This window comes from Sturnus vulgaris, chromosome 5, assembly GCF_052056855.1.
Source record: "Sturnus vulgaris isolate bStuVul1 chromosome 5, bStuVul1.hap1, whole genome shotgun sequence".
NCBI classification, from domain to species: Eukaryota; Metazoa; Chordata; class Aves; order Passeriformes; family Sturnidae; genus Sturnus; species Sturnus vulgaris.
This window is the reverse complement of record NC_142247.1, coordinates 5,713,233-5,724,994: the sequence shown is the minus strand read 5'-3', so window position 1 is coordinate 5,724,994 and position 11,762 is coordinate 5,713,233. Positions and strand designations below refer to the sequence as shown.

At 36.7% G+C, this 11,762-nt stretch overlaps 1 protein-coding gene across 2 annotated transcripts in view; it reads right to left on the bottom strand.

Annotated features, from left to right (window-relative positions):
• Positions 1 to 5,674: 5,674 nt before the first annotated feature.
• The window catches only part of KDM7A (lysine demethylase 7A), a 56,273-nt gene continuing 50,185 nt past the window's right edge, over positions 5,675 to 11,762 (bottom strand). Inside the window, exons 15-20 of one of the 2 annotated variants that reach the window (XM_014869944.2) lie at positions 11,138 to 11,235; positions 8,730 to 8,878; positions 8,382 to 8,590; positions 7,953 to 8,038; positions 6,596 to 6,872; positions 5,675 to 5,976 (exon numbers count right to left, since the gene is read on the bottom strand). In XM_014869944.2, coding sequence (XP_014725430.1) covers positions 5,882 to 5,976; positions 6,596 to 6,872; positions 7,953 to 8,038; positions 8,382 to 8,590; positions 8,730 to 8,878; positions 11,138 to 11,235 — 914 coding nt within the window. In that variant the 3' untranslated portion in view covers positions 5,675 to 5,881. The remainder of the gene's footprint in view (positions 5,977 to 6,595; positions 6,873 to 7,952; positions 8,039 to 8,381; positions 8,591 to 8,729; positions 8,879 to 11,137; positions 11,236 to 11,762) is intronic. The other variant, XM_014869945.2, reaches the window with a different exon arrangement.

Sequence of the window (11,762 nt, the reverse complement as noted above, 5' to 3'; positions counted from 1 at the left end):
TGAAGTCAATGACCAGATCTCCTCATCATTACAGTCAACCAGAAATTTTCTGTAAACCAGAAGCCAGGCTTAGAAGCAAACCCGAGCAGCTGAGCAGGGTGCTGGTATCAAACCCTTTGTGCCACCTGATTGTTCCAGTGCCACTGGTGCAGCGTGGATCTGAGGCTGCCAGGAATGACCCTGGGCACCTGCAGCAGGTCAGGGGGCACAGGAGGTTTCACACCAAGCTGCAGCGGGGACAGCCAGGCTGCCATCACCCCCAGCAAAGCACCCACATGCAAACACTGCACTGCCACAGCAGACAAAACAGCCAGCACTGGCAGCTGCAAAACAGATGATGATGATGATGATGATGTCTGGAGGGAAAAATCAGCAGGAAATCCTCCAGGACAAAAGCAAATATGGCTAAGCATATGTAAGTGTGAAAGGGAAAGCTCTTCTTCCAGAAACTGCACACGCTTCAAGGAAAAAGAAAAAAAAAACAAAACAAGCAATAAATCAAGAGCTGAGTCAGGCATCAGCAACATGAGACAAACCTGAACAAAAATCAAGAGCAAGAATACAAAAATACCATTTGACAGCCTTCTTACAGATCTACATCTGATAATATGATGAATCACAAACACTTCCATCTCCTTTTTATATTAGGATTCAAAAAGAATATACACATCTTCACAAAATGCATTTAGTTGCCATATAATATACTTGGATTGAAATGAAATTTGCACTTGAAAAAAAATTTAAAAAGAAGTATGAGAATATTCCCTCACATTTCTCCACAAAATTTCTTCTTTAAAATGTAACAAAGGGCACAGAGACTGGACCTAGAAAAACATTTTTCTCCTGAAGATATTCTGTACATTTTACTGTATTTACACTGAAGCAAACGAGCAGAAGTCTGAAGAAATTAAACGCTTTCGAGTGCTAAAATCAAAACATAAGCATACAATTTTTTAATTTCAGTATTTTGAAGTACAGAAAGTGGAAACTATGAATATCAAATACAAATTTAAACAAAGCCACTTGTCCTCCCCTAGAATAATCAATGTGAACTACTTATAGAAACTTACAAATTTAAAGTAAAATCAAAACAAAATAAATACTGTACATACACTTTCCCTGCCTGCAGGCAAAAGAGGATGGGAAATACTGTTATGAATTGAAAAAAATGCTCTTAAAGCTGCAGCATCCCATTTCCCAGCCAAATACTTAACACAGTAGTGCGTTTCTGTAAAAAGGAAGACACACATACACCGACCCCCTACTGAGCAGACAAGCTAATATTTTCAGAAACATTAAGAAGGAAAGATAGAAATTAGACTATGAGAGTAGAAAAAGGAGAAAAAGACAAATGGGCCAGCAAAACATTACTACAAAACTAGTAAATATAGCCAAGAACTAGCCCTGTTTTTTTTTCTTTTTCAAATTCCATGTTTGTTTTTTTTAAAAAAAAAAAAAAAAAAGATTCACCAAAGCATTGGCAGCAATAGACATTTCCCAGCAGAAGTGACAATACATATCAATATAATCTCTTAAAGTGATCCCTTTCATTCCCTTCCCACAGCATGAAACTCTTATGGCTTAATTTATATTAAAAGTAGAAAAAGTCCTTTTTTTCCAAACAGAAATGCAGCCTATGAAGAACATGCATCTCCTTATCAGTGCTACTTTCATTTCCCATCCACTGCATGACTATCATTCATACTCTCCCACAAAGAGGGTTACCAGGGTGGGTTGTTTTTTTTTTTTTTTTTGTTGGGTTAATTTTTTTGGAAAAATGGATGTTGCAGCTTTTCATCTTGTTTAACAATAAACAGTAAGGCCCTTGGTTCCATTTGTATTTCTTCTGTCAAAGAGTAGCACTGGGCTCACTGAGCCCCAGAACTACCAACAGCTTTTAATGGTCTGGAAGTTATGATGTGAATGACACTGTGGAAAGGCTTGGGGGGTGGTGGCAGTGTGAAGGGACAGGTGGGCATGTGGAGCCCAAAGAGGGCACACTAGTCACTGGGTCATCCTACTTTCAGTTCTGCTTAGTCTCCACAGCTACCAAAAAGGGGGTAGAGGCAAGATTCTCACCAGCTCTGGCTTTCAAATCCTGCAAAAATTTTCAACACTTGCAACTTTATGGTCTTGTGAGTGAAGGTAGCTTAAGCCTTAGAGCAAAGCCCAGGGAAAGCTGAAGCTGAAAATGTGGTCATGACACTGTGCTCTCTTACATCTCTACCAAAGGTAACACAAGCACTTCAACCACCAAAAGTTTTTAAAAAATAAAATCAAAACCCCCAAACCCCCCGTGTGATCAGAAAACAACAATTTTAACTCTCAACATCTAACCCTTCCCAAATTCTATTTAAGAATGAATTCATGTAGAATATTATAGGTTGCATAGGTAATCTACCTCAGAGGTCAACAAAGGCTACCCTGTAGCCAGGGTTTATTAGCAAGTACAGTAGGAGAAGAAAAGGGAAAGTTGCTGGAAGAGTCTTTGATATAGTTTCTAGGTGGTCTTTCCATTTTCATGTTTGTTTCTTATTTTTGCAATTGTAGGAACGTGAGAACTTGAGAGTGGGAAAACCCCTACAATATTTCATTTCCTATTGTTCTGCCTACAAAAAAAAATTTTTTAAAAATGAGTTTTATGCCAAATGCGAGTTCTCTGACTTTTCAGAAAAGATTATCCTTGAAAACAAGTTACCATAGCAGGCATAATTCGCTGTTATCCAGCCAGTGTTCCCTACTCTCTCCCTCTTCCACCCCAAGTGAGACAGCAAGGAAAAAAATTGGGCTTTTTCTCTCCACTACAACAACACAAGGTTCAGTCCATCTACAGAAAGATTGGTGCAGAAGTGATTTCAGCTAGAACACAACAAATATATCTCTACATACAAGTACACAAAACAAGTGAGGTCACCACATCCTCTTCATGAGCAACCAGGAGTTTTCTTTTTTCCACTTTGTTGTTTTTCTTTTTTTTTTTTTTTTAATACTGCTCAACATGGCAATTTCTTTTGAATTACTTGTTCTGAGTTGGAACATCAAATTTCTAACTTCTGCTGGAAGCATGGTTTTTTGAAGAAAATGGGAATGAACCTCTGCCTGTTGACAGCCTGTGAGGAGACTATTACATAAATTCATGACAGTGGAGAGCCACTTGGGAAAAAAGGTAGAAAATTAGAGTAAAAGAAAGGATAAAACCAAGAAGAAATAATATATATGGGTCCAGCCACATCTATGTTTCAACAGTAAGATACAGATAAATAGCATGGATGAAAAGAGACTTTGTATAAACCAATCACATGTACAAGAAAGCATACTCTGTATTTTAAAATTCCTTACTCCAGATTCTATTCTGGCATACTTTTACTTCAGACAAAAATCTGTCTTTAAGGAGAGAGACTCATTCTTTATTCTGCTCTGAATCTGACTGCTGCCCTAAACTGGAATTTTCTATCATTAGAAATTTTACAGCCAGCAGGAAGGAAACAGTTTGGTTCAATATGCTAAAGCTAAAACAGCTTCCAAAGCCTGGCAGGCATTAAAACATTTGCTCAAGTTTAAACGAAGAGAAAAATGTATATGGGTATATAATTTTAACTACTATTGACAACATAGTTTATTTCTTTCACTTACTTTGGTGAGAACATATTAGAACATAGTTAAAATATTCTCTTTTAACTATTTCCATCTAGAAAACATAGCACCTGAGAACAGCAAGTCCTTATAATTATTTTCAGCACCTGTAGAATACTTCTTAGCTTATCTTCTGCTTTTTAGAAATCCTTGACTACCTCCATTCCCAATATTCTAAAAGTTGATAACCCATGTTAAATTAAAAAAAACTTAAGAAGACTAAAACTTGGTTTCATGAAACGTTAATTAGCAAACAACAACAAAAAATATTTTAAAAATTGGCCCATACAAGACACAGAACAAGTTAAGTCATCATAATTTAAAAGTGGGGCTGCAAAAATAATTCCTAAACTGTAATTTTCAAGTTCTAGATAAAGTAAAGCTATGAAAGCTACCCGACTTTTCTGCAGTGGCATTAGATTTTGATGTTTCTCCATTTAGAAACAGGATAACATAGTGCTAACTGGTTCTGACTCTGCAGCAATTAAGAACATCAGAACTATTTCCACAAACTTCTAAAGGCATTCATAATCTAGCCTAAATAAAATTAACTCTGCACAAATATTCTAGAAAATAAAACTGACTTTGTTTTTAAACCATAAGCGAAAATTATTCCAGTATAGGATATGGAGGAAGGAAAAATTGGTGTCGAAAATTGAAATCAATTTGATGACTTGGACAGCTATGCAGGAGTATTCTACTCTTACCCATCAAAAAAAACCCCAAAACCCCAACCAACCAATAATATTGTTGTCACTAGCATATTAATGTTTACATTTTGGCTGGACCCTGCAAAATGCCCTTTTTCCAGAATCAAGTAAAAGTATTCCCCTTTCCGCCTTCATCCCCGTCCCTCTAAAGTTAAATATTTAATTTTATATTACAGAAAAATACAAATTTTAAATCAAAATTATTTACAATAATTCAGAATTGGCATTTGCTATCAGCTCTGTATGAAGCTTGACACAAATGATCATTCTGATACCAGTAAGCTACTTAAATGTTTATAATATATGGACCAGTTAAGACTTTTCATTTGCTGTCTCGCCCAGCTCTGAAAGCAGCTCACGTTCTCCTGCTTCCATGACTCTTCAGTAAAATGTGTTTAACATACAATAACAACACTTTAATGCTTCTTCCATGCTACATTAAGTAAAATGCCAAATCTTATGACTGCAATGTGTATCTTATGAGTTATTTGAGAGTAACTCTTCTGAAGAAATATTTATCTTAACTGATGTCCTCGTTCCTCCAAAAGATCTATTGGGTCTTCCTCCTTTGTACCCACTCTTGACTAACTTGTGGAAATACAATTTCAGGGAGTCTTTTTACAGAAGAAAATCAACACAGACAGATCATCAGGAGGAAAATATGTACTCAGATTTGGAGGAAAGAGGTGCAGTTTGAAACAAGTTAGCTACTGGACTGACATAAGAAAATTCTTCTGTCTTAAGGAGTCTCTTCTAGTCCATTAAATAAATAAATCTGATATTAAAAAGGACAGGTCAAAAAATAATCAAGCTGGCAGAGAATATGCAACTTGCAAGTCAACAGAAGCCCAGCCAATAGCTTACAAAAAGCAGGAAAAAAAAATAAGATTCCTTATGCCTTAATTTAAAAAATAATTAATAATGCATCTCACCCCTATTAAGACTATAACCTGAATATCAAATTTAGGAGTCCAGACTAATCACAATAAATGTGGCTCTCCACTGCACCAAACACACATTATCAAAACAATTTAAAACTTTCACATTATTAAATCTAAATTAATAACCCCCCCACAGAAAAAGTCTTCCAAATAAATAGTTTCTTAAATGAATTTTAAAGTTGTGAAAAATCTATCAGAAATAAATTATTGATAAACCACCTTCATCATCTTCCCCTCATTAATTTAGGTCAGAAACTACCAGCAACAAATGATATTCAAGCCCTGATGAGAGACTATTTCTCACAGTCCTTGTCTCTCTGAAGATTTCCCCGTTCCCATATGGTTATTGCTGAGCAGGTGTGGCACAGTGAAAATGCAGCATTGGGTTGGTTTTTTTTGTGTGTTTTTGCTTTTTTTTTTTCCTTTCTTTTGCTTTTTTTTTTTTTCTTTTTCTTTCTTTCTTTTGTTCATCAGGCAGTGTTTTCTATGGTACATGCAAGTCTGCTTCAAGCAGAGGAATAACAGCAGCTCCAGGCTCTGTTGCCCTCAATACTGGTCTGTGTAGGAAAGACAGCAGTAGTAGAAGTAGCAGCTACATTAAACAAAGAAGCGTGCATGGCCATTCCGGTTCAGCTTCAGGATCTTCCCAAGGCGCTGTTTTGCAGTTGCCATTCCTTTCTTTGGACGTTTGCCTGAAAAACACAAGCAAGGACTTCAGGCAGGAATTTCAGAATGAATTTTCATCATTGTAGAACAATGGTGAAACCTGGCTTTCAAGCAGAAGCAGGCAAAAGTTTTCACCGGAATCAAAAAAGTTTTCACTGTTTGTAAAACAAATAGGGAACCAGAGTAGTTTAAAAAACACACCCAGGAACTCTCTTCCCTAAACTCTAATTAGAATTATCATAAATAAAATAAGTATATTATTTATAAGTACTTCCAGTCTAAGAAGGGTAGTGGGTGTAGTAGGGAGAACTTGAACTAAGCTTCTTGAATTTTACTGAAGTTATTCCCTTGAGTAAATTACAGAAAATAAACCAGAAATTAAAACCTACATAGTATGCTCATCAGACTATTTCTGAAGTGCTGGAGTTTCTAAACCTTCATTTCAATACGCAAATCTGATTCAGGCCAGTTAGATCTCTCTTAATTCCACCTCCCCATATTCTGTGCCAAAATCTGAGTGCCCACAGCACGCTCACTTGGGATTTTTCCTCAAGGTCTAATCCTGTCCTTCACTCAGTTTCTGCATTGAGTGTTTTCCTCCCCTCCCCTGGCGTGCTTTGGCAAGGGGATGGAGGTAAGCATTACCTTTTGTTGCCTGGTTGCTGATAGGGGGTGGATTGGATGCTGGCCTCTTTGTGGGGTGCAGTGGTACAGACAGGGATGTTTCACCGTAGGGCCTGTCAGGGCTGAGGCTGCCATCACTCAGCTGACATTCTGCTTGCATCAGGCTGGAGTCTCGTGTGTATTTGCCATGCTGAAAACTCAAGCTGTTGCTGTGGACTATGCTTCTGTTTTCCTGAACCTTAAGACTGGCTTCTGATGCACCCTCCTTCTTGATATATTTTTGAGTTTTATTTGCATCCTAGTATGGAAATGAGAAGAAAAGATGTACAAGTTAGTAGCTTCTGACTACAGGTTCACTCCAATTTTTCCAATTATACTGCTGTATACAAGTATTTCAGTTCCACCAGTATCTGGCCATTTTATGAGTCCATCATTTCTTTTAGATTAGATACCTCTTAAAGATAACATACAACTTAGTCTCTGTGCAAGCTTTTCCATATGCACTTCAGGGCAATGCTATAGTTCAAGTACACATACTAATGTACTCAATTCTTCTACACAATTGTTCTTGATTAAACCAGCCACTGTAACAAGCCATACCATCATCACTGACTACTTTACTAGGTAATTTGTTTTCAATATTCAGCTGATGAAAGAATAAATGCTAAATTGGGAATCACAAACTAAAGGAGTACCATTGGTCAGATATTCTTAGAAAGCAAACACTATAAATCATGCAGTTATAAACAGTGCTACTTAGTAGCTAGAATTTTTGCAACTTTAGTTGTTCTAGCAATTTTTCTAATACAGACAAGTTTGGAAATACTAAAGAAGTATAGTATCACAGTAAAGTATAATTTTCACAGTATAGAAAAGCTCAGAGTATAAGACACAAAAGTTTTCATTCCTTGCTGGAGTCCATCTGGACATCAGAAAACAAAAATCTTCCTACCTGCTAGGCATTGAAAGCTATCAGTTAAGCAGTACCAATTTCCTAAGCAAGTATCTTTACTATATATACTATCAACATATTCCACTGTTCTGATGTTCTGGTTGGGAATAACAATGAATAAACAACAAAGGCTTCCTCAAATAGAATGGGGGATTAGAATTTTTAATGCAGCACTTTTTATTTTTCAAGATATTGACCTGAAAATCTTAACATTAGGCACTATGAGAAAAAAGAATTTGAAAGGAAAAAACCCAAAACAACAGCAGTGAAAAAAATGCATGACAAAACCAACCCAGTTACCAGAATCAGAAGTATCTGTCAGATACACAGTGTGTAAAGACCTGTTCACCATGCCTTCTGTACTTAAAATTTCATGATCTCTCCTCCTATTAAAGTGTGTTTAATGTGTTCTAAGTATTGCTTTACCTGAGGGGCAATCCTCGAAGCTTCATTCAGGTGTCTAGTCCATGCTGAAGTTCCCAAGTCTCCTTCCTCCTCCTTCACAGACCTACCTGAAGAGAAGTTCAACAAGTTTAAATTTTAATACTTTCAATCTAGCCACAACTTTCCCATTCTTTGTAAGAATGCCACAAAACTTTTAGATGGAAATATTCAGAAAGAGTATTCTAATGACAATCTAAATTTGCCCCAGTTTTCAGAAGCAATATTTACTTCTTATAGGAAAAAAACCAACAGCAAAACAAAACCACAGAATACACCTTTTTAAATGTCAGTCTGATTTATTTAAAAGCTACTAACCTAATAACTACAAATCTAAAAATGTGACTTGAAGTGACTATTCTGACACTGTGTCCAAAGGCAGGGAGCAGCAGTGTCCTTAGCTCAGGTACCTACCACATTCTATGGTTCTGTGGCTCTGAGATGGCTGTCTGTCTTTATGCCGACTCCTGGGGTAGCTTCTGTGTTCCTGAAGAGAGGTTCTTTTATTTGTGCAGTCTGTGCTTTGAGTATGACCTGGTAAACATGTAGTATAGTGCAATCCTGCCATAGAAAGCATGCCCTGAATAGCTTCTTCTTCTGTACTTGTCGAGGTAGGACATTCCCTAGGAAAATCAAGAGAGTAGTAAGCAGTTGAGAACAGAACACTTTGAAGGACTGATTTTTACATTGCTATAAAGTAGAACCCTAAATACATGCTAGAAGGTCTAACAGTTTATAAGAAAATGTCCAGAATGTGCTTACTTTTTACTGGGAGTTTCATTTCTGGATGGCTTCTGGGTATTTTGACAAAGGTCTCTTGTGACCTTAGATTCCTCTTTGAAATTTGATGTTACTTCCTGCTTCTCTTCATCACCTGAGCTTTCTGACTCCTCTGTGGAGGAATCCTTCTGCTGAAACAAGAGGACACAGAATGCAGAATGGTCACCAGACTTGCTAAGTGGAGACTCTAACTTAATTTATGCTAAGTGAAGAATTCAAAAGCTTTAAAGTCCAACCTTTTTTATACATATAGTATTCAGAATGCAGTTAATCTGAGTATAGCAGCTGAGATGCTCTACATTCAAATTTTGTAATACTGATAAGTACACATTCCACAATACAGAAAGCATTTCCAAAATCCATTTTTTACAAAGCATCACACATATTACACCATACCCATATCACTGCATCCTCTTTAATGAGAGCATTCATTATTCTTAACTTCAATATTCAAAGTACAGGGAAAAAATACACAAGTATGGTTTCAAGCAGCAGACAGAAATGATGCCTATTATATATAACAGGACACATTCTGCCCCAGAAAACTGCTTCTGGTTCTTGCTCTCACAAAACACAACTTTCAACAGCACCATCTCTGATGAATGACAGATGCTCTCAGGTAAATCCAGAAGACAGCAGGAACAGAGACACAGCAGCTGTTGCCTCTCTTACAGAGGCACAGTCTCATTTCATGAATGAAAGAGCTTTTCAGCTCCTGCTGAGAGTACAGCTTGCATGGGCAGGAGCTTCTCAAAGGTGGAGCAACCATATGTGACTCAATATGCCTTTACAGGAAGCAAGGGCTACAGCACATATGTTCCATCTTGGTAATTCAGACTAATCTATTTTCAACAAGTACAGAGAACATCACAATTATTTTTTTTCAAGACAAGGAATATATGTGACACTCAGCAAAGGTTTTGAAAACAGCAGATCAGAACATGGAGGAGTCAAAGACTGACACCATTATTCCCACCATCAAAAACACAACTGAAAGGAATGAAGTGCATTTGAACACCAAGAGGTATTTTTATACAGTAGTTTCATTCACATGAGCGGCTTCATAATCTTTGGCCCTTAGAAAGTGACACAACTGGACAAGATTCAGTGTTAGTAATAAAGGTATTATTTTGTTAAGATCCTCTTCAGTACAATATAAAAGCATTTAAAGGATTTACAGGTGCTAGTGAGACAGTTAATTTTGGATATGTCATTGCAAAAGACAAATTTCAACCTGCAGAAAAGTTATTCCATTAGATTCTATTAGAAATTAAAAAGCAGGAGAATATGTAAAGAACTAAGAAAGTAAGTACAGCATAAATATAAAACATTCACTCATTTACAAAGTCATACAAAACTGTCTATATTCTCCTGTGAAGATCAAATATATCACTTCTGAGCAACTACTGATTCTGTGTCTTAGGAAAGGAAACCTTCTGAGCCAAAGCTGCTGGCAGTGCAGTTTAGGAAACCAGAAGAAACCACACCATGAAGGTTCCTATTCATTTACTCCAACATCTAGATTAGGTAATGATGAAAGACAAAGTATAAAAAAAAAAAAAAATCCTGACCACCATGGAGAAAGTAGGAATTTAAAGACTGCTTGTAAAGTCATGTAATAGGCTGACAGCTGAAAGGAAGACCAAGGCATCAGCCTTCCAGAAGCATGAAACAAAAGTGTGAGGTAATCACTTCACCTTACTGCTAACCAATAAAAATTTAAATTACTAGGTACAAACTCAATTTGCAAACGAAAAAAACAGTTGAAGTATTTAAAGATGCATACACACATTTCTAAATTCTAGAAGTTGTCTTAAAAATATGTTTTTAAATATTTATACATATGTGTGCATTCATACTTCATTTAATTCTGAAGAAAACACAACAACCAAGACCCTCAAATGGAGGATGCCCACCTATTTCCAATAGTCTAAAATCTCTGAATAGGATTTAGCCATTTCAGGTTGTTTATAAAACTGAGTATCTGTAAGATTGTTTCCTATTAATCATGCTCTAAAATGAAACTGTGTGCTAGACAGTCATAATTCAAATCATGACATTTAGACTTGTTATTAAAGAAATAAATAAAGCAACTAGGATCTGACTTTTCTCAGACTTTGCTTGCTACAGAGCAGGGCTCATCCTCTGCCAGCCCCACCTCAGTGACAAAGAAGATAAAATTTGGCAAGATAGCATATCTTATCTTTTTTCTCAACACTAGAATAAATGAAGAATGAAGCAGCACATTGTTAGAGATATTAATCTAGACAAGAATGGAATACTTTGTCATTGCTGCTTTAACACAAACTTTGACCAGATAAATCTGAAGTATGTGAGCAAAATTATATTTAATTGCTTCATTAATTTCTGAGATTTTTTTCTAGCTGTACCTGTGTAGTGCAATCAGGCTCAGATTCTTCTGAATCAGAAATATCAGAGTACTCTGAGGATCCATTCCTGAGTTCTGATTTCACACTTTCGAAGAACACTGCAGAGAGAAGAATTGAAATGTAAGACACAACATTTACTACCTTAATACTTAATTATTTTTGAAGCAAAACCCAAGAAACTCACATTTTGTTTTTAACAGTCTGTAAACAAAGGCAAATGCACACACTGCTCTGGTTCAAAGTTTGCTTAGGACAACACTGAGCTGTCTACTGCTGACCAAGAGACCCCTCAAGTAATTGAGAGAAATCAGGGGCAGCAGGAGTTTGTACTTCTTCCTTCCCACAGAGCACCCACTCCAGAGATGGCACCTTGGGCAGTTTCTGCTTTTTTGTACAGGCTGGAGTCAGAGCAGTTCTCACCCTTAAAAGACTGCATTTGTCCCAGAGAACCACAAGCAGGAAACACATTTCTAAGTGTTTGGATTCCAAGGCTCAAGGTCTGAGCTGTAGGTAGATTTGTGTCAAGGCTACTGGCAAAAACCTTGATTAAGTATAAATTCGTTAAAGATGAGGATGTGAAGTTCAGGTAGCACACGTTTTTTAGAGAAAATCAAAATAGGGTAAA